An 18485-nucleotide genomic window follows, 5' to 3' on the forward strand; every position below is an offset into this window, starting at 1 on the left:
CTTTTTGACCTTTCCCGAACTCTTCCAGTTGGTGGTGGCTTATTAGTTTCCTGTTCCTCACTAGGACCTCCTGTCCTCAAACAACTCATGCAAATAAGAACTATGGTGCCTGGCCAGGGTGGACAGTTTCAGTCAGTGTGCTTCCCCTACCAGGCTGGGAAGCTCCCTGTCCCGGGATTTCAATCACTTCTGCCCCAGCAGGCTGGGCTTAGGGAGCCCCAGGGCTCCTCAGCATGTACCCCCACCCAGTTCAGCCCTGGGAGTGGACCAGGACTATGGGTCCCACGGTCCTGCTCTTCTAGAGGCTGGCCGACAGCAGCAACCTTGGATTCCAGTGTTCAGCCGGTGGCAGAACGATGGGGCTGGCATGCCTGCAGGGCGGGGTTCGGCCTCTGGTGCCAGGGCTCAGCTGAGCCCCCAGAGGCCGGCGCCGGTTGAGCCTGGAGCTGGTGGCGGCAACCCCGCAGGGCGGCGCTGCCAGGGGAGCGCTGGGGGAAGCTCCGGCGCAAAGTGACTTGGGACTTCTGCCCTCATCGAGCGGGCAGGCTGAGCCTGGACTCCGCGGGCGCCGCCCCCGGCCGGGGACCCGGAGTCCGCGCTCCACTCGGGTGCCGTCTGGTCGTCGGGCCTGCGGGGCCCGTGGTCCTCTCGGGCCGTGGGCGGGGCGCGCGGCTATTGGGCGGTGGCTGGGACGCGCGCCGCCGCTCCCCCGCGCACGCTCCTTGCGCCTCGCAACGACGCGCCTGGGCGCCGCTACGGCTGTGCCGCGACGCGCGCTGGCGATTGGCGGAGGGGCGGGGACCGGGGCGCGGCTGCCCGCTGATTGGCCGCGCCGGGCGGGGGCGGGCCGCGCACGCACTTAAGGGGCGGTGTCCGGGCCGCGGGCGCTGGTGCCAAGATGTCGGCGGCGGTGGTGCCGGAGCTGAAGCGGATCAGTCGGGTAGAGGCGATGCGCCTGGGCCCCGGCTGGAGCCACTCGTGCCACGCCATGCTGTACGCTGCGAACCCGGGCCAGCTCTTCGGCCGCATCCCCATGCGCTTCTCGGTGCTGGTGAGGACTCGGGCGTGCGGGCGGCTGGGGACGGGGCGCCGCCGCTCGGATCCGCGCCCGTGACCTGGAGCTCCGTTGCAGATGCAGATGCGCTTCGACGGGCTGCTGGGCTTCCCCGGTGGCTTCGTAGACCGGCGCTTCTGGTCGCTGGAGGACGGACTGAACCGGGTGCTGGGCCTGGGCCTGGGCTGCCTGCGCCTCACGGAGGCAGACTACTTGAGCTCGCACCTGACCGAGGGCCCCCACCGCGTCGTGGCGCACCTGTACGCGCGGCAGCTGACGCTGGAGCAGTTGCACGCCGTGGAGATCAGCGCGGTGCACTCGCGGGACCACGGCCTGGAGGTGGGGCCGCCGCCCGGGCCCCGGGCCCCGCCCCCCGCCCCGGGGTTTGGCTCTGGCCCAGCGGAAGGCACCGATGGGTAACACGTCCCCCTGAGGGTTCCCTGGCCGGGCTGGGAGGGTGACGCTGTCTCAGCTTCGGGGAGGAGAGAGGGACCAGGGGCCGGGCAGGGTGGGAGGGGGGCCGGGGCGCCCTCGGGGCTGTGTTCCATCTGCCTTGCTGCCTGCCATTGCCAATCCTGGGAGTGGGGGCGTGGGATCGGTGGGAGGTGGAAGGGGGCGGTGCCTGCTCCGGGGGCTGCGAACAGAGTACAGAGGTCTGGGTTCTCGTGGTGGGGGCACGAAGGCTTTTCCTAGTGGTGGGTTTCATCGCCTAGAAGGCCTTGGGGTATTTGGGATTCATCAGGTGGAAGAGGGAGCATGGGGTCTGGACTGGGGGCTTCCAGCCAGGGAGGGAGGGCTGGGACTTGGGGGCGGGGTACATGCATGGGGTGGGGGGCGGTTTGAAGCTCGCTGGGGGAAGGGAAGGGCTGCACTTCCCCAAGGGAGCCGGCTGGCTACCCCCTACCCGTTAGGGCCTCACATTCTGTCGACGACCTGGCTGCCCTACCCCCGGCCTAGCGGCTCACCAGCTCCTCCTGCAACGGCCCTGCTGTCCCCGTGGGGCCTGGTCCCAACCCTAGTCTCCTCTCCGCAGGTACTGGGACTTGTCCGTGTCCCTCTATATACCCAGAAAGACCGAGTTGGGGGCTTTCCCAACTTCCTGAGCAATGCCTTTATCAGCACAGCCAAGTACCAGCTCCTGTTCGCCCTCAAGGTGCTCAACATGATGCCGGAGGAGAAGCTGGCTGAGGCCCTGGCCGCTGCCACAGAGAAGCAGAAGGCGGCCCTGGAGAAGCTGCTCCCGTCTTCCTCCTGAGGTGCCCCCCCAGCTCTCTCTGCCTGTGGGCTGTGTTCCTGCGGGCCTGTCTTCTGGCATGTGCCACGTCTGTCCCACCTGACTGGGGGAGTGGGCACCTTGTCTTCCCAGTGCCCTGAGCAGTTACTGGGGAACCCAGGGGCTGTCTGACAGCCCGGTGGATGCACGCACACGGAGAAGTTGGTTTGTTCTCAAGGCAGTTCTGTTCTTGAGGAGCCACCCCTGGGTTGACTCTCCTGCATCTTGCCCTGAGCCAGTCCCAGCCTAAGCTAGGAGGGGACACTGAATTCTGGTTGTTAGCTTTACTTGTGAGTTTTCAGAGCAGCTGTACCTCCTTGGGTTTGGCCCCTGTGGACAGGCAGGGCCCAGGTGTAGATGGAGCTGCTGGAGGGACAGGGAAGCTGTGTGTCCTTTGATCCTGGCTGCAGGCCTGGGGCAGACATGGGAGGTGTTCCTTCCGGGCTTCCTGGGACTGAGGGCTGAGGTGGAGCCTGAGTTGGGCTCGGGGCCCTTTCCCAGGCAGGGTGCGGCCCCCTCCCTGTGGTTGCTGTGGCCCTGCCTGCCCTGGACGCTGGGCCATGAGCGTGCTCCGGTGGTTTCTCAGTGGAAGCTGACAGGCCTCCCTCCCCCGCCGCCAGCCTGGGTGCCTCTGCTCCGGCCTGCTCTGAGAGCCTCCCCCTCTGTTGGCAGCACCCTCTGCGGGCGCCCCCAGGAGTCGGCCCAGCAGCACCAGCCGAGTGTGCGGTGACAGCAGTGGAGCCGCCCGGGCCAGGAGGGTCACCTCTGGCGGTCTCCTCGGTACGGAAAGACTTCTCAGTGAAGCTGGCGGGTTCTGTGGCGCTGGCCTGGCTGGTAAGGACAGCAGGTTCCTGCCCCCGCCCAGGGACCTGCCTTGGAGCCTTGGTGCAGCATTGGCACGTGTGGGCAGGAGCACTGGCTCTGTAATAAAACACCTGAACCTCGTTCTCTGATTTTCTGGGGCGTGCTTCACTTGCTGGGTGGCTTTGTCGGGAGGGGCTCTGTGCACTGGTGGTTGCCCTGGCAGCCCCGCACCCAGCACGGCACGCCCTCCCCTCACTGTGTCTCACCAGCCAGGACCGCAGGCCAGCACCGAACCCGCACCACCACCGGACTGTAAGTTTTATTTTCCCACAAATGACTTACGCTGCCCAGGGGCCCCAGGCCTCCCCATCTGGGCAAACCTCAGCATGGTGTGGGGATGCTCCCCACGGCCCTGCCTGCTCCAGGCCTGAGCCCCTGCCTGACGAGAGGGTGAGAGGCCCCGTCCTGCCTCGATGTGGGCGTCACTGCCCTGCACCGGCCCGCCTGCTGCTGCTGCTCCTGGGCCTGCTCCTCTGGCCGCTGCAGCTGCCCGCTCGCTGCCCTCCTGTCCTTGGGCACACAGCTTCAGGGTGGATCAGTCACCCCATGTCCGGTTCTGAGAAGGGAAAAGGCAGACTGGAGGGGGCTCCCTCAGCTGCCCCGCCGACCCTGCTCTCCGAGCCCGCAGCCACCGGTCACTCACCGTCCCCTGGCTACGGCTCCCGCCAGCTCTCCTTCCCGCTCAGCGCCTGCAGCTTCTCCAGGCTCTGGGTCACCGAGCACAGGACTCGCCCTGAGAACAGGAACACACAGTCACGGCCTCACAGGCCGGGGAGCAGGCACGGCGGACCTCGCGGCCGATGGGCTGCAGCCCCTGGACTCACCCATCTCCCGGACTCGCTCCTCCAGGGCTCCGGACAGCTCGGGGAGGCTCAGGGCCTGCAAGGAGGCCTGCCAGCCTTTGGGATCTGTGGAGCAGAGAGCCGCGTGGGCGTGGGTTCTGGGCGGCCTGAGCCACTGTGAACAGGACTGGCTCTCTGGAGCCACACGTCCCCGCAGTGTGTCAGCGTGTTCTCTGCCCACTTGGGAAGCAAAGCGCTGACGGCCAGTAGGGGCCCAGCCCCAGGGCTGAGTGCGCAAGGGCCAGCCTGCTGGGCTGTGGTGTCCTGGACGGTGCTGGCAGCCGAGTCCCTCCGGGAGAGACCGTGAGGACGTGGGTGTGCAGTGCGAGGGGACCAGGGAGGCGTCCACATGACAAACACACTGAGACAGGTGGTGAAACCCAGCCTGGGAGGCGGCCCACCCTTGTCCGCCTGCCCCACCACCGGGACGCCGCCCTCCTTACCTGCTGCAGGGAGGCCTGGGCTCAGGGGGACCTCACGCAGGGACTCGTCCCGCCTCACTCGGGCTGACAGCTCAGCCTGACAGGCCCTGCCGGACGGACACCGAGCGCCGGTGAGGGGCAAGGCCAGGGCGGCCTGGAGTGTGGGGCGGACTCCGCCTGGGAGCCTCTCTGAGCGCCCGGCAGGGACGCCCACGGGGGCCCCTCTGCTGCCTGTGGGGAGGGACAGCCTGGTGTGGCAGCTACTCCAAGAGGCCCTGAAAACCACCCACTGGTGGGAAATCCAGAGGAAACAGAGCCTGGCGCTGGCTGGGGGTCAGCCGTACACCCACTAACCGCAGCTGGTCCAGGACAAGCGTGGCATCCTTGGCAAGGGCCCAGGTCTCCTGCAGCTGTGTGTGGACGTCCTTGCGGGCACCATCCTGCTCCAGGAGGCAGCTCTCCACCACAGCCCGCAGCTCCTGCTCCTGGGACACCAGGCCTCGCATGGCCTCCACCTCCTCGCAGCGCTGGGGCAGGCGGAGAGCACCTCAGGCTGCGCCCCCCCCGCCCTGGCCCCCACGCCTGCTGCTCTGGGGGGCCATCTTCCTCAGCCCTGCCCCGAGCCTGCAGTGTGCCGCCTGTGCCCGCCCTCCTGGGCGCCCCCTCCTGCCCCTGAGCCGTTACCGGTCCAGCTGCTGCTCTCAGCCGCCCCCTCTGCCGCCCCCTGCCCCGGCACCACCCTCACCTTGTGCAGCTGGATGGCAAGCTCCTGCATCTCAGCCTCCAGCCGGTCGGCATAGGCCAGCTCCAGGGCATCACTGGGGGGGCGGGCGCTGCTGTGCCAGCGGGCGATGGCAGACGTCATTTTCCTCTTGGGCCCAAACAACCTGCAGCAGGAAGGACACCGCTCAGCACCTGCTGTTGTGTGGAGGTTCCGTGGGCCATCCTGCCAAGACCGTCCACTACAGAGACCCCCGCCTTGAAGGGAGCAGGGAGCCCCCCAGGATCCCGGGAGAGAGAACAGAAGTGTCCCAGGGAGTCGTGACCCCTCGCCCTGCCCATCGCCTTGCCCGGTTCTCACAGCATGGAGAGCCAGGCTGCTCGGACGCTGTCAGGGTCAGGGTGGGAAGCGTCTGGTGGCCTGAGCACAGTGGCGTCTGCCAGGCCTGCTCGGGTCTCGGGACCCAGGCTGCCAGCATCCGAGCCAGGAGCGGCTGCTGGAGTAGAGGGCAGCTGATAGCAGGAAGCAGCCGGCCTCTGGACGGGGTGACTCCCCATGCTGGGAGCTGTGACCTCAGCTGGCCACAGAGGCCCGCACTCACGTGATGCCGATTTCCTTCAGGTCGCTCTCGGTGAGGGTCAGGAAGATGCGGAGGTCCACATCCTGCTCCTCAAACACCTGCAGGTACTTGAGACAGCCAATCTGCTCCAGCAGTGTAGCAAGGTCCTGGGGGCAAGCAGGCCAGCTCAGGACGGGCGGGCCGTGAAGACGTGGGCGAGACAAGGCCCACCCTGCACATGGGCCACCGTCCTCCCGCTCAGCACCCAGCCCATCCTGAGCCTGCTGACCCCCAGGCGTGGCAGGGAGCCCAGGCTGTCCGCTTTGTGTCCTCAGGCACAGCCTCAGGGCGTTCAGAGACCCGCTAAGCCCATTGCTGTTCCCAGGCCAGGCTCATCACTTTAGCAGGAAGCACAGCCTGTGGCAGGCTGCGGCAGCGGCCCTCAGTCTCCGCCGCCCGGGACTGTTTCTGTGTCCCCTTTGGGGGAGAGGCTTCACGGGATGTTGTGTCCCTAGTTAACATGTCACCCCATGTTTTCTGGGCTCCATGGACTCTGATGAGAAATACACTGTTAAACTGGATGTCCTCACGTCTGTGCTGAGCCACTCATCTCTTGCTCCAGGACTGTTTTCTGACACTGATGGTGATGTGTCCAGGTGTGGCTCTGAGTTTAACCAACTTAGAGCTCATTTGGCTTCTTGGATGTGCAGATCCATTTTTTTTATCAAACTGGGAAGATCTGGCTTTTGCCAGGAAGGATGATCCCCGATGCTTCTGCTGGGACCAGCTCACGGCCCCTACCTGGCTGGTTCTGTTCTGCCCCAGTGCTGCCTGTCCTGCTTCTCGTCTGTGATGTCGAAACCTGGCCTCTCCAGCATCACAGGTCCGGGCCAGAAGTACCAATGCCTGGCGTTTGATGCAAGAGGGCTTGGATCCCGACCAAAGCGTCCAGGGTCTGAGATTATTTTTTCTGAACTCGCACTCCCGCACCTGTAGCCCTCCTCCAGGGTTTCTTCTGCAGGGGCCCCATGGCCGTTCGGGGGACAGTCCCGAGTGCCACCTTCTCTCTGCCTCTCGTGCAGCTTGTCCCTGTCGCCTGACGTCAGTGCTGATGCTGGTCCAGCGCTTCTCCTCCCCTGGCTCAGGGAGGCTGAGATGAGCATGGAAACCAGGGGGCGAGACAGGAACCCCCGTGGAGGGACGGACAGATAGCCTGCTCCTCTCCCCAGCGTGAACCCTCGGCTGAGGCTGAGTAGTCTTGTAGGTCGTGTGGAGAATCCCACCCCACCCTTCTCAACAGTGCCGGCCCACAGGAAGTACCAATAAATACCTCAGCAATCCAAGACCACCCGTGGCTTTACCTGAGGTCCTGAATAGGGGGGCCTATCCGTCTGGGGGCTCGCTCCTGGGGCACAGGACGTCGCGGCGCTGGGAGCCCACTGGCTGTCGCTGCTGCTGTAACGGTTCTTGGTCTTCACATAACTTTTAGTTTGTTTGCGAACCGAGCTTCTCCGCACGTGATCCGAATCCTGGGTGAGAGGTGTGTTTACAGTAGCTCTGGGCTGGCCCGTCCAGGCCCCACTCCGCCACCAGCATCTGGCCTCATCCGCGCTCCTTCACCTCCTGGGGACACTGGGTGGTCTGAACCTTCAACAAAGCCCCACCTGCCACTGTGGCCCCAGAGAGCTCCAGGTGCCTCTGAGACAGCCTAACAGCCCCGCTCACCTGGCTGAGCCGTCAGGCGCCCCCACGACACCGGGCAAGGAGTGGAAGGGAGGGGAGGGCAGGGTTACCTCGTTGCTCTCCAGGGAGGCCTCGCTGCTGAGTCCCGGTGCTCGGGCCAGGCCCTCGCTGCTGCTGCTCCGCATGACCCCAGGGTTGGCAGAGAAGGCCTGCTCTTCTGACGGAGGGGAGACAAGGGCGCCTGACCACAGGCCTGGCCATGGCAACGCGCAGCCCAGCCCAGCCCAGCCCCTGCCCTGCCTGCCACCTTGTCGCTTCTGCTCCATGCTGACTGCTGGGCCTGCGCACCCTCTGCACACACAGCAGGGCTCGTCTGCCCTGTTCTCGGGGAGACCCAGGCATCGCGCGGGGTGGGCAGCGAAGGAACAGACAGACTCTCCCAAGGACTCGCCACTCCAGGGGCGAGACCTGTCTGCACCGACCCCCGGACCGGCTCAGAGACCCTGGCCCCACGCCGGACTCTCCTCAGGAGCCCCCACCCTCTCCCCAGCCCCAGCCCGGCCTTCTGGGGGAGCGCACCGCGGCTGCTGCTGCTGCTGCTCTCCACGTCCCGCTCATTGATGGGCGAGGTGACGTCCCTGTAGCACAAGCTGCTCCCCTCCAGGGGGTGTTCGTCGCTGCTGTTGAAGCTGACGTAGCCCCGCGGAGGCACCTGCTCTGTTGACAGAAAGGGGCACGTAAACCCCTGCACACGAGAGGCAGGAGGCGTCCTTCTGCACGTGACCACCTCCTCCTTGGGGCCTCGGGGAGGGGAGCCCCAAGACAGCACTGTCCAGTTGCTGCCGCAACCTGGACAAGTTGCACCATCGACAGGCTCCAAGGGGTCCCCAACAAGTGTGTGCCCAACAGCGGGTGCACAGCCACCTCTCCCTCCAGCCACACTGACGCCTTGCCAAGAGGAGAAGACCGTAAGCTGTGTTTACAGACTGCTGGGCCAGAGGAGAACTGTGCCACAAAGCGTTCCTGTAGCTGGAAACACACACCCCTCACCAAATGACCTGGCTGAGCAGGAAGCTGAGGAGCTCTGGCTAAACGTTAACAGCGAGCCGGTGAAGTATGTGACCGGTGAGTGTATCTGCCTGTGAGAAAACGAGGGGGAGAGGCGAGACACAGGCCCAAGTGGTTAACCCGCTCTGCCCCTCCCCGGGCCTCCCAGGGGGCTGGCTGGTAAGGAACCGCCTGCAGTGAGGGAGGCCTGGGTCTGATCCCTGGGTTGGGAAGATCCCCTGGAGAAGGGAACGGCTACCCACTCCAGGATTCTGGCCTGGAGAGTTCCACGGACTGTATGTCCATGGGGTTGCAGAGTCGGACACGACTGAGCGACTCTCACCTCACTTGCCCCTCCCCACAGAAAGTGTGTGTGCGCAGAGTGCCTGGCTGGTGGGACCAGGGGTAACTTATTTCCTTCTTTATACCTTTATCGTTCAAAAATGTTTTTTAACTGCTGGGGAAGAGAATACACGTGCTTACAAAAAGTTAAACTATCACCCAGTCTAAGAGGAAAAGTAATCTCCTGAAAGGCCACAGCCAAGAGACTGGGGGGGGCGGGGGCGCTCCTTCCCACCATCAACCCCCCCCCCCCCACCCCCGCCACAGCGCAGGTGGGACAGGCGGCCTGGGCGCCCCCGAAGGAACAGACCTCATCCCAGGGTCCTGTGCTCCCAGCCGCCAAGACTACCGCCCGCGCTCTCGCCTGAGGCACCAGCTCTTGGTCAGCCCCCAGCCCTGGGAGGAGGCGGGCCTGGAGTTCCCAGCCAGCACCAGGACCCCGACCCAAGGGTCTGAGAAGGGAATCAAGTCCTCACGTGGTCTCCTGGCTGGGAGGGAGTTCCCAGGGTGGCCTAGTCACTGATGAGCAAGACACCACATCTAAATCTGGTCACACGGCCGGACCAGCACGAGTGTGTCAACCCCGACATGCCCCAAGAACTCAGCATCTGCTCCTCAAGAGCACTGCACTCAACACGCAAGACAGACGGTCTGACAAAGCTCAGGGGATCTGAACACTTGGGGTCTGAGGTTCTGGCCCACCAGGTGTGTTTACCTTCTGACACTTCTCACCCCTGTGAGACCTACCCCCTTGAGGAATGGATCTGAGCTCAGCAATGCTTCTCCTCCAGGAGAGAAAGTTCTATTTGTAATTCTACCTGACAGAAAGGAAGTTTAAAGGAAGGCCCAAAGAGCCAGCTGGGGCCTGGCGTGCCTCCGTCCCTGTGACCCATTCTGAGTCCTCCAGCGGCTGCTCCCACCCAGCTGCCTGGGGGGCCCCATGTCACAAGCCTGAGTGCTCATTCTCTGGGACGGGATCCCAGGCTCCGGGGTCATGGGGCGCTCACCGTAGCGAGGCTGCTGTGCCCGGCCCCCGAGTCCGATGGCCGTGATGCGGGCCAGGGCTCGCGGCCCCTCATGGATGCTGAGCCCCTTCTTGCGGCAGGGCCTCTGTCGTGGAGGGACAGAGCCACACTCATCTGAAGAGCTCAGATCTTCGTATTTTTCTGTGGGTTAAGCACCAAGATTCAGACAGCCTGACCAGTGATGGACTAATCTTCATAACAAGCTGGAAGAAAAATCATCATAACTGATTTTCCTAAATTAAGGAAAGTGTTCCCGGGCTGTCACCTGTAAGAAATGCCACAGTGGACGGGTCCAATACTCGGGGGGCCACAGGGATGTGGGGGGGAGGGGGACACAAGACTGCCGAGCATCACGGGGGTCCAGTGCATCCTCCTCTCCTCAATGTGTATTCTCAACCTCAACAACGTACTGGGAAACAAGGGCCATGTGAAGGCTCCTGTGCTGTTTTACTGAAGTTTTCAAATCACCACCCATCTGAGCCGAAGAGCTCAGTGTGCCCACGGTCGTCAGCACTTTGTAGCTTTTCATCGTTTTCCAAACATCGTGATGCTTAGAAGGCACATTTCAGCAGCTTATTGGTAGAAGCTCCCATTGGGGAGGTTCCCACTCTGGAGCCAGAGGACTGGGGCAGTGTGTGCTGCCTAGACAGGAGGGGAGCAGCTCACTGAGACGTGAACTGCAGGCTCAGCCGGCCGCTGCCTGAGCGCCCCCAAGCTGGGGCAGTGACCCCGAGTGGACCTCTCCCTCACACTCCACGATCCATGCCTCCAGGACACTGGGGCCGTCCAAGCAGAGGGTGAAGGAGCCACAAAACATGAACCTTCAGGGAGGGGAACCAAGGCAAAGGTGGCTGCACGACGCTGAGCTGCCGCCAGCCCCTGTCCTTCAATGGAAGAGCCAGCACCAGGTGCAGCCCACACCCCGGCAGGGTCAGAGGGTCGGGAGGAGCCGGCGGGCACGCCGTGCGTGCAGGGGCTCAGCTCCCCGTTCACCGTACAGAGACTAGTGGGGCTTCAAGAAAATCACAGCAGAGAAACGAGGGCAAAGGCCAGGCCCAGACAGGGTCACAGGAGAGTCCTTCAAGGACCATGTGGGACCAATGCTCCATACACCGTTCTAGGGCACAGAAAGGAAGGGGAGCTTCCAGTTCTGCTTATGAAGCAAGCTCAATACGAGACCCATAGCTGGTAAAGACAGAACAAAAGAGAATCACAGACCAGCATCAGTTATGAGTACCCACACAAAATTAATAAAATACTCGTAAACAAAATCCAAAACCACATTAAGAAAATAAGGGACTTCCCTAGTGGTCTAGTGGCTAAGACTCTGTGCCCCCAATGCAGGGGGTCCAGATTTGATCCCTAGTCAGAGAACTAGATCCCACATGCCACAAATAAGCCTGGGCGCAGCCAAATAAAAACAATTTAAAAATATCCTAATATGCCAAGTAGGATTTATGCCAAGAATGTAAAGTTGATTCACTTTTAGAAAATTCATTAATATACTGTGTTAACAGGTGTAAGGAGAAAATTCACAATCATCTCCATAGATGTTAAAAACACCTTTGACAAAATCTGGCGCGTATAAAGACATTCAAGAATACAGGAAATAACGGATACTTTACTAACATGATGACATATATGCAAACTTTACTCTGCAAGCCAGCGTATTACCTAATGTGGCATTTCCGCTAAGATTAGGGCCAAAATCAAAGTCCACTACCTCCACCTCATTCAACAGAGAACTAGAGGGACGAGTGAGTGTGATGACAGCAAAGAAATCGGAGGTGTGAGAATCACGGAAAAAAGTAGTAAATCTTGTCGCTATGTGCAGGTTTTATGGTAGTGTACCTGGGAAAAAACTAGAGAAGCAATAAATAAAACCATTATAAAGTCCCAACAATGACAGAATCCAGTCAGGCAGCAGAACTCGGCACTGTGGACAGACATCAATCTCCTTCCTCTGTGGAAGCAGTTCTAGGCGACACAACGCTAATGAACTGGACACAAAACTAAAACATCTGCCTGGCAACAAACTCCAGAGCAAAGTCAAGGAACAAAAGCCAGAGCCGCCCCTCTGAGCTGCCCTCTTCCCGCCCGCCTGCCTGCCTATCCTCAGCTGGGCAGTCCCTCCCTCCTCAGACCAGGGAGAAGAGGGGGTGCCGGCGGAGGCCGGGCTGCAGACGCTGCTACCTGGGCTCCGGTAGAGGCTCTTGGGCAGAGAAGGTGAGTGGGCGTCAATCAGTCCCACAATCTTCATGTGTCCGTACTGCTTGGCCAGCATCCGGGCTGTGGCTCCACTGTGGTCTCTCGTGTCCACTTTGACTCCCTGGGACAGTTTGCAGAAGAAGGAGAGTTAGGAGCCTCACCTACAAAGCAGCCCCACTCCCAGCTGCGGACCTTGGAGAAGAGGGCTGATACGCTCGAGCCCCATCCACACGCACCACACTGCGCTGAGTGACAGAATCATCGCAGAAATAAGCACACATTTATATATATAAACCTTTAAAGTGTGTAAAACAAGTCTGCACGCAGCACGTGAGGAGACTGTAAAGTCAGGGGAGTATGGTTACCTCTGGATCCACGTGGGGGTTATACTGGTGTTACCTTCTGTACCGTTCTGTATGTTTAAAGTTCTGTACCGTTCTGTATGTTTAAAGTGCTTCACGATTCACAGTGTTCACTGCCTTGAACAGGGTTCAGGTTGGTACGACCTGCTCTCCGCATAGCAGTCTGGCCTCATCAAGTGAAGGCTGTCCTTAGGCTACATCCCAAACTCCTGCTTTCAGTACCCAACTGTACAGACGTGGTCACACACATGTATGACGTATGTGTGCAGACCTCCTGCAGGGCGCTGAGTGATGGCAGACACGACCTGATGCCATCAGCAGGCCAGGGTTGGAGAACCTGATTCAACCATACAAGGGAGCACTACGCTGCCACCCACGAGAGAGCTTTACGTCCACTGGTGGAGAACAAGCCAGGACAGACCAGTTTAAAAAAAATAAACAAGCTGGGGAGCAGCCGTGGGGAGAACATGGAGATGGAGACTGAGGCAGAGGCAGGAGGCAGCTGCATGTGCGCCTTTTGTCATCCAGGTTTTTACATGTGCAGGTACTATCCCCAAATTCTTTTTTCAGAAAGAGATAGCATGTTAACATTTTATGATGCAAAAAGTCCCAGGGACTTCCCTGGTGGTCCAGTGGCTAAGACTCCATGCTCCCAATGCAGGGACCCCACCTGGGTCCAATCCCATGTCAGGGAACTAAGATTCCCACATGGCCCAACTAAGACCCAGCACAGCTTAATAAATAAATAAAATCACACACTCGCACACACACACACATATATAAAAGAGCAACCCACTCCAGTATTCTTGCCTGGAGAATCCCATGAACAGAGGAACCTAGTGGGCTATAGCCCATGGGGTCACAAAGAGTCGGACACGACTGAACATATGACAATAGGCAGAAAACCAACACAACACTGTAAAGCAGTTATCCTGCAATTAAAAGAAAATTTTTTTTTAATTTATAAAAACAGAAATACAACATACAGAAATAACTGCATGCACGCTAAAGCTGTGTGTGCCAAGATATTTCCTGGAGCACTGCCTGTAATTGCAAAATGTTGGAAACCTCAGTTCTACTAATAAGGAACTAATTGAACTAACTATGGCATGGATACTGTATGGAATACCATAAAAGGGTACAATGTCTATGTCACATTAAACTATTTTTCAGAAGCTGCAGAGCAAACAGGCAGTAGAATCCCACCTCGTTCAAAGCATAAAGCCATGCGTCTGCAGGTGTCTATAGACGTGGTCTTTTATCAACCCAGTGGGCATCCTGAGGAGGAACGGGGGTGGCCTCCTGATTCTGTATAAATTTTGTAAGTGACGGGATGATGAGTGCTATCTACTGTTTTAAATTTTTCCCCACACTTTTCAAATATTTTCAAAGGTATTACAGGAACAGGTGTCTATACTCACTCACGACTGTACCCTTGATACCTAATGCGGCACTCAGCACTGGGTATCCACAGATATTCAGTGAAATTATGTGCTGAATCAACGGATGCAGAGCTATTATTTCTGTGTAGGAGAAAGTCCTCCTGCAGTTTACAGTTCTGTGATAAGATGCCTCAGCTGCTGTGATGGAATTACAAGCTAATAAACAGGGTCACTCACATGATTCAGAAAATACTGCACGATGATCTCATGGCCGGCGGCCGCCGCTTCCATCAGCGGAGTGAATCCATACACCGGCTCCCTGCAGGGGAACTGTGGTCAGACGGGGAGCACAGAGAGTCCCCCTGCTGCAGACAAAACCTCAGCGACGGTGACGCCTCCCCCAGCCTGGAGGGCTCCCTTGGCTTCTACTCCCAGCGCTAGTCTTTTGTTCCAAAGACAATCCACCTCCCATCTCTGCTCCTTCATAGCTGTTTCCACTTGCTGTGATCTGAACCTCCACTTAATCACAGCAAAGCAGCTGTTGTCCCTCACTGCTCACAGTGAGCACCTCCTCTCCACCTCTCCAGATACCCCACCTTGCAGATCAAGACCCTCCAGGAACCCTCCCGGGACTCCAGGACTAACAATCGACCCTGCCCTCACTACAAGTACCTGGTGCTTGCTTATGCGTAACTCAGAGCTGAACTGCACCAGGTGCACGTTCACCTCTTCAGAGCGCCCCCTGGCTCTGACTAGTGTCACCCGGTCTAGGAGACAGGAAGCAAGCTAACCGCTGGTTTTCATGTTCCAAGACACACAGTTTTCATGTTTTAGCATCACTGAAGTCAACGTCAATAAACGAGTTGCAATGTAACCAGAAGCCCTTTTTCTCTTTCTTAATGGGCTGGAGACCTACAGTGTGTGACCCCGGCTGACATCAGCCAGGGTGTGCAGTGTCAAGTGGATGCCGGGTTCAAAGAGGATTATCACAGTGACATGCTTTAGACAACACTACTTCCAGCTTAAAAAAACTCAAGAGTGCTTTCGAAGTATCACTTCATACATGTATGTGGAATGATATATACATATACATTCACAGAAGGCAAGAAAGAGAAACGGACTGGCATTTAACACGTGTCAGTTCAGTGCCATTCACTATGTTAGGCCCCTGGCATATGACAGGACATGTAATTCTTCTAATAATCCCGTGACACAGGCACTGCCATCCTCTTTTCAGATAAAGGAAACAAGGCACGCAGAGCTTAAAGTGCTGCACGGAGTGTCACGTGACAGACACACGAGAAAGCCAGCACGCTCCCTGTGCCTCTGCCCTGGGCGGACTGTCCCCTCCACCCCAGGTCTTGAGCCTGTCACACCGAGGCAGGGGTTCCTGCTCTCTGGCCTCTAGCTGCCTCGCTAGCTGCCCTCCTCAGAGTCAGCCGTGACCACCTGACTCCCACGGCCACTGACGACCTGGTAATGACCTCACGTTGGCGTTCGCTCCACTGTCCAAAAGGAACTTGACCATCTGCTGGTGCCCAGCACTGGTGCAGTGGAAGAGGGCAGTCCAGCCCTGAATGTCCTTCATTTCCAGCTCAGCACCTTGCTTCAAGAGAACAGAGAATACCTGTTAAGGTTGCGTCTCCTCCGCACAGGGCAGGCACCCTCCAGGCCATCCCACTGAAAGAATCAAAGTGATTACCCGAGCACACTGCAGTGGGTCCCTCTCTGCTGAGTGGCCTGAGGCCCTCGCAGCTCACCTGGAGAAGGAAATAGGCGATGCTCTCGTTGCCACAGCTGGAAGCCAGCATCAGTGGAGTCTGCCCTTCCGGGGTCGGCACATTCACGCTGACCCCCGCCTCAAGCAGGAGGTGCACGATGGTATCGTGTCCAATGTAGGAGGCATACATCAGCGGGGTCCAGCCACCACCATTCTTCTTATTCAAATCTAACTCTCTCCTAAACAAATGCAAGACATGCTAGACATGCCAGCCATCGCACACATGGGATTTACCAATCCCAGTGGCCAGGCCAGGCCAAGAGAAAGAGTGGGGAGTGCTGACAGGAAGCAGAGTCAACTGCCACCCTGGACATCACAGGGTTCAGGGGTGACTCCACTTTCTGGACCACTGCCTCTGCAAACTACCTTGAGTTTGCCTCCACGCTCCAATTTCTTCTCATCTGTGCTCTCTTCCTACCCCAAGGTCAGCTCTTCCTCCCTCCCACCAGCCACAGAGGCAGTTCTTGCCCAGGGGAGGTTCTGCCCCCAGAGGGTGGTCGGCAAAGCCTGGAGACATTTTTTAGCTGTCACAACTGTGAAGGGAAAGGTTACTGGCATGCAGGGGGCAGAGGGAGGCCAGGCGTGTGGCTCTGCATCTGGAGGTGCACAGAATGCCCCGCAGAGCAAAGGAGGAGCTCACCCAGCTTGCCAGCAGTGCCGAGGCCAAGACACTGCTGATTACACACTACTATTCGAAACTGCTTTTCTCACTGGTGCCCAGCATAAACCATCCCTGACAACCGCCTGAGAGAAGCAGCAGTTAATCTGAAATGAAGTGAAGTCACTCAGTCGTTTCCGACTTTTTGTGACCCCATGGACTGTAGCCTACCAGGCTCCTCCGTCCATGGGATTTTCCAAGCAAGAATACGAGAGTGGGAAAAAAAAAAGAATACTGGAGTGGGTGGCCATTTCCTTCTTCAGATCTTCCCCAACCCAGGGATTGAACCTGGGTCTCCCGCATTGTAGGCAGACGCTTTACTGTATGGAGCCACCAGGGAAGTCCATAATCTACCCGTGGGTTAAACGTCTACAGCTGTGGGCCAGGCCTCACGAGGCCCTGATGGCTCCACCTAGGATCGAAGCCAAGGCGCTCACACATCCAAGAGGAAGGAACGCCTCCCAAGACCTCTTACCGCTGCACACATTCCTTCACCACCTCATACTGGCCGATGGAAGCCGCTGTGTGAAGATCCAGGGGGACAGCTAGCTCCTCCCGGCTGACCTGCGTGCCCAGCCCGTGCCACATGGACAAGCTGCGGTTCAGCAGCTCTGGCTCGCTGGCTTCATCGCTGAGCTCTGACATCGCTGTGGAGGGGGACGCTGGGGTCGGTTGGGTCTTTCCTTTCTGGTAGTTCCAGGGGATGAAACGCGATGGTCACACTCCTGCCGCAGCAGACTGCTGCGCACAGCAGCTGAACGATCCTGGTCGCCGAACCTGAACAAGAATCCAAATCAGCTGAGTGTCAGTTCCGCACTCCTTTCACAACACTCCTTCAGCCTTCTTTGGGGGTGTCTCTTCTACTCCCAAATGCCTCCTCCAGGGTAGTACCCACGTTCTCTTTTATTAGAAGCTTGCTCAGTTGGTAAAGAATCCACCTGCAATGCAGGAGACCCTGGTATGATTCCTGGGTTGGGAAGATGCACTGGAGAAGGGATAGGCTACCCACTCCAGTATTCTTGGGCTTCCCTTGTGGGTCAGCTGGTAAAGAATCCGCCCACAATGCGGGAGACCTGGGTTCAGAAAATCCCCTGGAGAAGATAAAGGCTACTTACTCCAATATTCTGGGCTAGAGAATTCCATGGACAGTCCATGAGGTCTGTCAGACCCCATGAGTCAGACACGATTGAGCGACTTTCCCTTTCAACTGTCTGAAACTGGGCACAACGCTGAGGGGCTATTAGAATCATGGAAGGAGAACTCGGATGCCCAGGGACCATAAAGCTACTTTATCACTCTGCTCCATGCCAGACGCTCTAAAACAACGGGGTATTCCTTAGGAACAAAATCATATGCAGGTATATATCACGTATACTTGTCGAAAATATTTTGCCTATCGCTTCTAGAATTTATCTCCAGGAAGTAGCACTGGGAATGAGATCTTTTAATTTTCCTTCCACCTTTGCGTTCTGTCCATTCGGTAAAAAGGTAAGTATCCGTTACTTTTAAAGCACACCAAGATAAGTAAATAACAACAACAAACGACGTCGGGTGGTGACCGTCACGGCCACAGGGTCTGTAAAAGCCCGAGGGCACCGCGTCCTGCCCTGGGGCGTGGGCCTTCCGCTGCCTCCAGGCATCCCCACCTCGTTCTCGGGCCCCGGGGAGGGTAACCTAGGGAACTACTAACGCGCCGACGCCTCCTCCCAGTAACCTTACCCCGCACGTGGCTTTTCCTTTCCGGCTCCTCAGCTGCGAAGATTTCGCTCGGAGCTGTAAACTCCCGCGGCGAACCACCGGCAGAGCTGGGACGCCCCGCGAACAGGCAGCAGGTGCGAGCACCAGGCAGGGGCCAGGCCGCCGCGGAGCCTCCCCGCGCTGGGCCTCGGGCCCCGGGCAGCCCTGGGGCCGCCGCTCGCCACCGCCGCCGCCGCCGCGCCTGCCCGGGTTCCCTCCGCGCGGGTCGCCACCACAGCGCGCGGACCCAGCGGCCCGCTCCCGCCCCGGAAGTGGTTGCGGGAGGCGCGGAGCACGCCGGGACGCTCGCGGGTCCCCCTTGGCCTCTCCCGGCGCTGTGGATTTCTCATCCGTCCCGCACCCGGACCTTCCGGTCAGCTCGCCCGGCTAGCTGTGTGACGCCCGAGGCAGCCAATGAGCAAGGGGAGTCCGCCTTGCCCCGCCCCTCCGCTGGCCAGGAGAACCAATCGTGTTCCAGGAGAGGCAGGACGCGCCAAGTCCCGAAAGAGGAGCGGGGGGGCGGGAA

The 18485-nt window shown here is 59.2% G+C and overlaps 2 protein-coding genes across 6 annotated transcripts; one reads left to right on the forward strand and one right to left on the reverse strand.

Annotated features, from left to right (window-relative positions):
• Window positions 1–846: 846 nt before the first annotated feature.
• Window positions 847–3280, forward strand: NUDT16L1 (nudix hydrolase 16 like 1). Of its 2 annotated transcripts, XM_020915312.2 has the most exons (4): window positions 854–1051; window positions 1133–1393; window positions 2088–2310; window positions 3000–3280. In XM_020915312.2, the coding sequence occupies exons 1-3, from the start codon at window positions 899–901 to the stop codon at window positions 2307–2309; spliced, it is 636 nt and encodes a 211-aa protein (XP_020770971.2). In that variant the 5' UTR covers window positions 854–898; the 3' UTR covers window position 2310; window positions 3000–3280. The 2 variants fall into 2 exon arrangements, with proteins under 2 accessions (XP_070316887.1, XP_020770971.2); XM_070460786.1 differs by lacking the exon at window positions 3000–3280 and having other exon boundaries at window positions 847–1051; window positions 1133–1470; window positions 2088–2255.
• Window positions 3281–3434: 154 nt separating this feature from the next.
• ANKS3 (ankyrin repeat and sterile alpha motif domain containing 3) lies at window positions 3435–18213 on the reverse strand. 4 transcript variants are annotated; one of them, XM_070460772.1, is made up of 17 exons: window positions 17942–18213; window positions 16698–16999; window positions 15545–15743; window positions 15269–15390; window positions 14022–14103; window positions 12026–12161; window positions 9815–9973; window positions 7998–8135; window positions 7529–7632; window positions 7097–7264; window positions 5778–5902; window positions 5201–5342; window positions 4810–4982; window positions 4477–4562; window positions 4016–4099; window positions 3835–3924; window positions 3435–3767 (listed from the first exon to the last, which is right to left on the reverse strand). In XM_070460772.1, the coding sequence occupies exons 2-16, from the start codon at window positions 16865–16867 to the stop codon at window positions 3845–3847; spliced, it is 1968 nt and encodes a 655-aa protein (XP_070316873.1). In that variant the 5' UTR covers window positions 16868–16999; window positions 17942–18213; the 3' UTR covers window positions 3435–3767; window positions 3835–3844. The 4 variants fall into 4 exon arrangements, with proteins under 4 accessions (XP_070316873.1, XP_020770969.2, XP_020770968.2 ...); XM_020915310.2 differs by having other exon boundaries at window positions 3435–3747; window positions 7529–7635; window positions 17942–18212; XM_020915309.2 differs by having other exon boundaries at window positions 7529–7635; window positions 17942–18211.
• Window positions 18214–18485: the final 272 nt, after the last annotated feature.

Source organism: Odocoileus virginianus, chromosome 33, assembly GCF_023699985.2.
Source record: "Odocoileus virginianus isolate 20LAN1187 ecotype Illinois chromosome 33, Ovbor_1.2, whole genome shotgun sequence".
NCBI classification, from domain to species: domain Eukaryota; kingdom Metazoa; phylum Chordata; class Mammalia; order Artiodactyla; family Cervidae; genus Odocoileus; species Odocoileus virginianus.

What these genes read in the sequence shown, in the direction of transcription:
- ANKS3 (XM_020915310.2), bottom strand. Translation starts at nt 16,867, where the DNA reads ATGTCAGAGCTCAGCGATGAAGCCAGCGAGCCAGAGCTGCTGAACCGC. An exon ending in CCTCCCTGGAGAGCAACGAG is followed by an intron (nt 7,265 to 7,528) that starts GTAACCCTGCCC and finishes CCTCTCACCCAG; the next exon opens with GATTCGGATCACGTGCGGAG. An exon ending in GGAGCGAGTCCGGGAGATGG is followed by an intron (nt 3,925 to 4,015) that starts GTGAGTCCAGGG and finishes TCCTGTTCTCAG; the next exon opens with GGCGAGTCCTGTGCTCGGTG.
- NUDT16L1 (XM_020915312.2), top strand. Translation starts at nt 899, where the DNA reads ATGTCGGCGGCGGTGGTGCCGGAGCTGAAGCGGATCAGTCGGGTAGAG. An exon ending in CCATGCGCTTCTCGGTGCTG is followed by an intron (nt 1,052 to 1,132) that starts GTGAGGACTCGG and finishes GCTCCGTTGCAG; the next exon opens with ATGCAGATGCGCTTCGACGG. An exon ending in CGCGGGACCACGGCCTGGAG is followed by an intron (nt 1,394 to 2,087) that starts GTGGGGCCGCCG and finishes TCCTCTCCGCAG; the next exon opens with GTACTGGGACTTGTCCGTGT.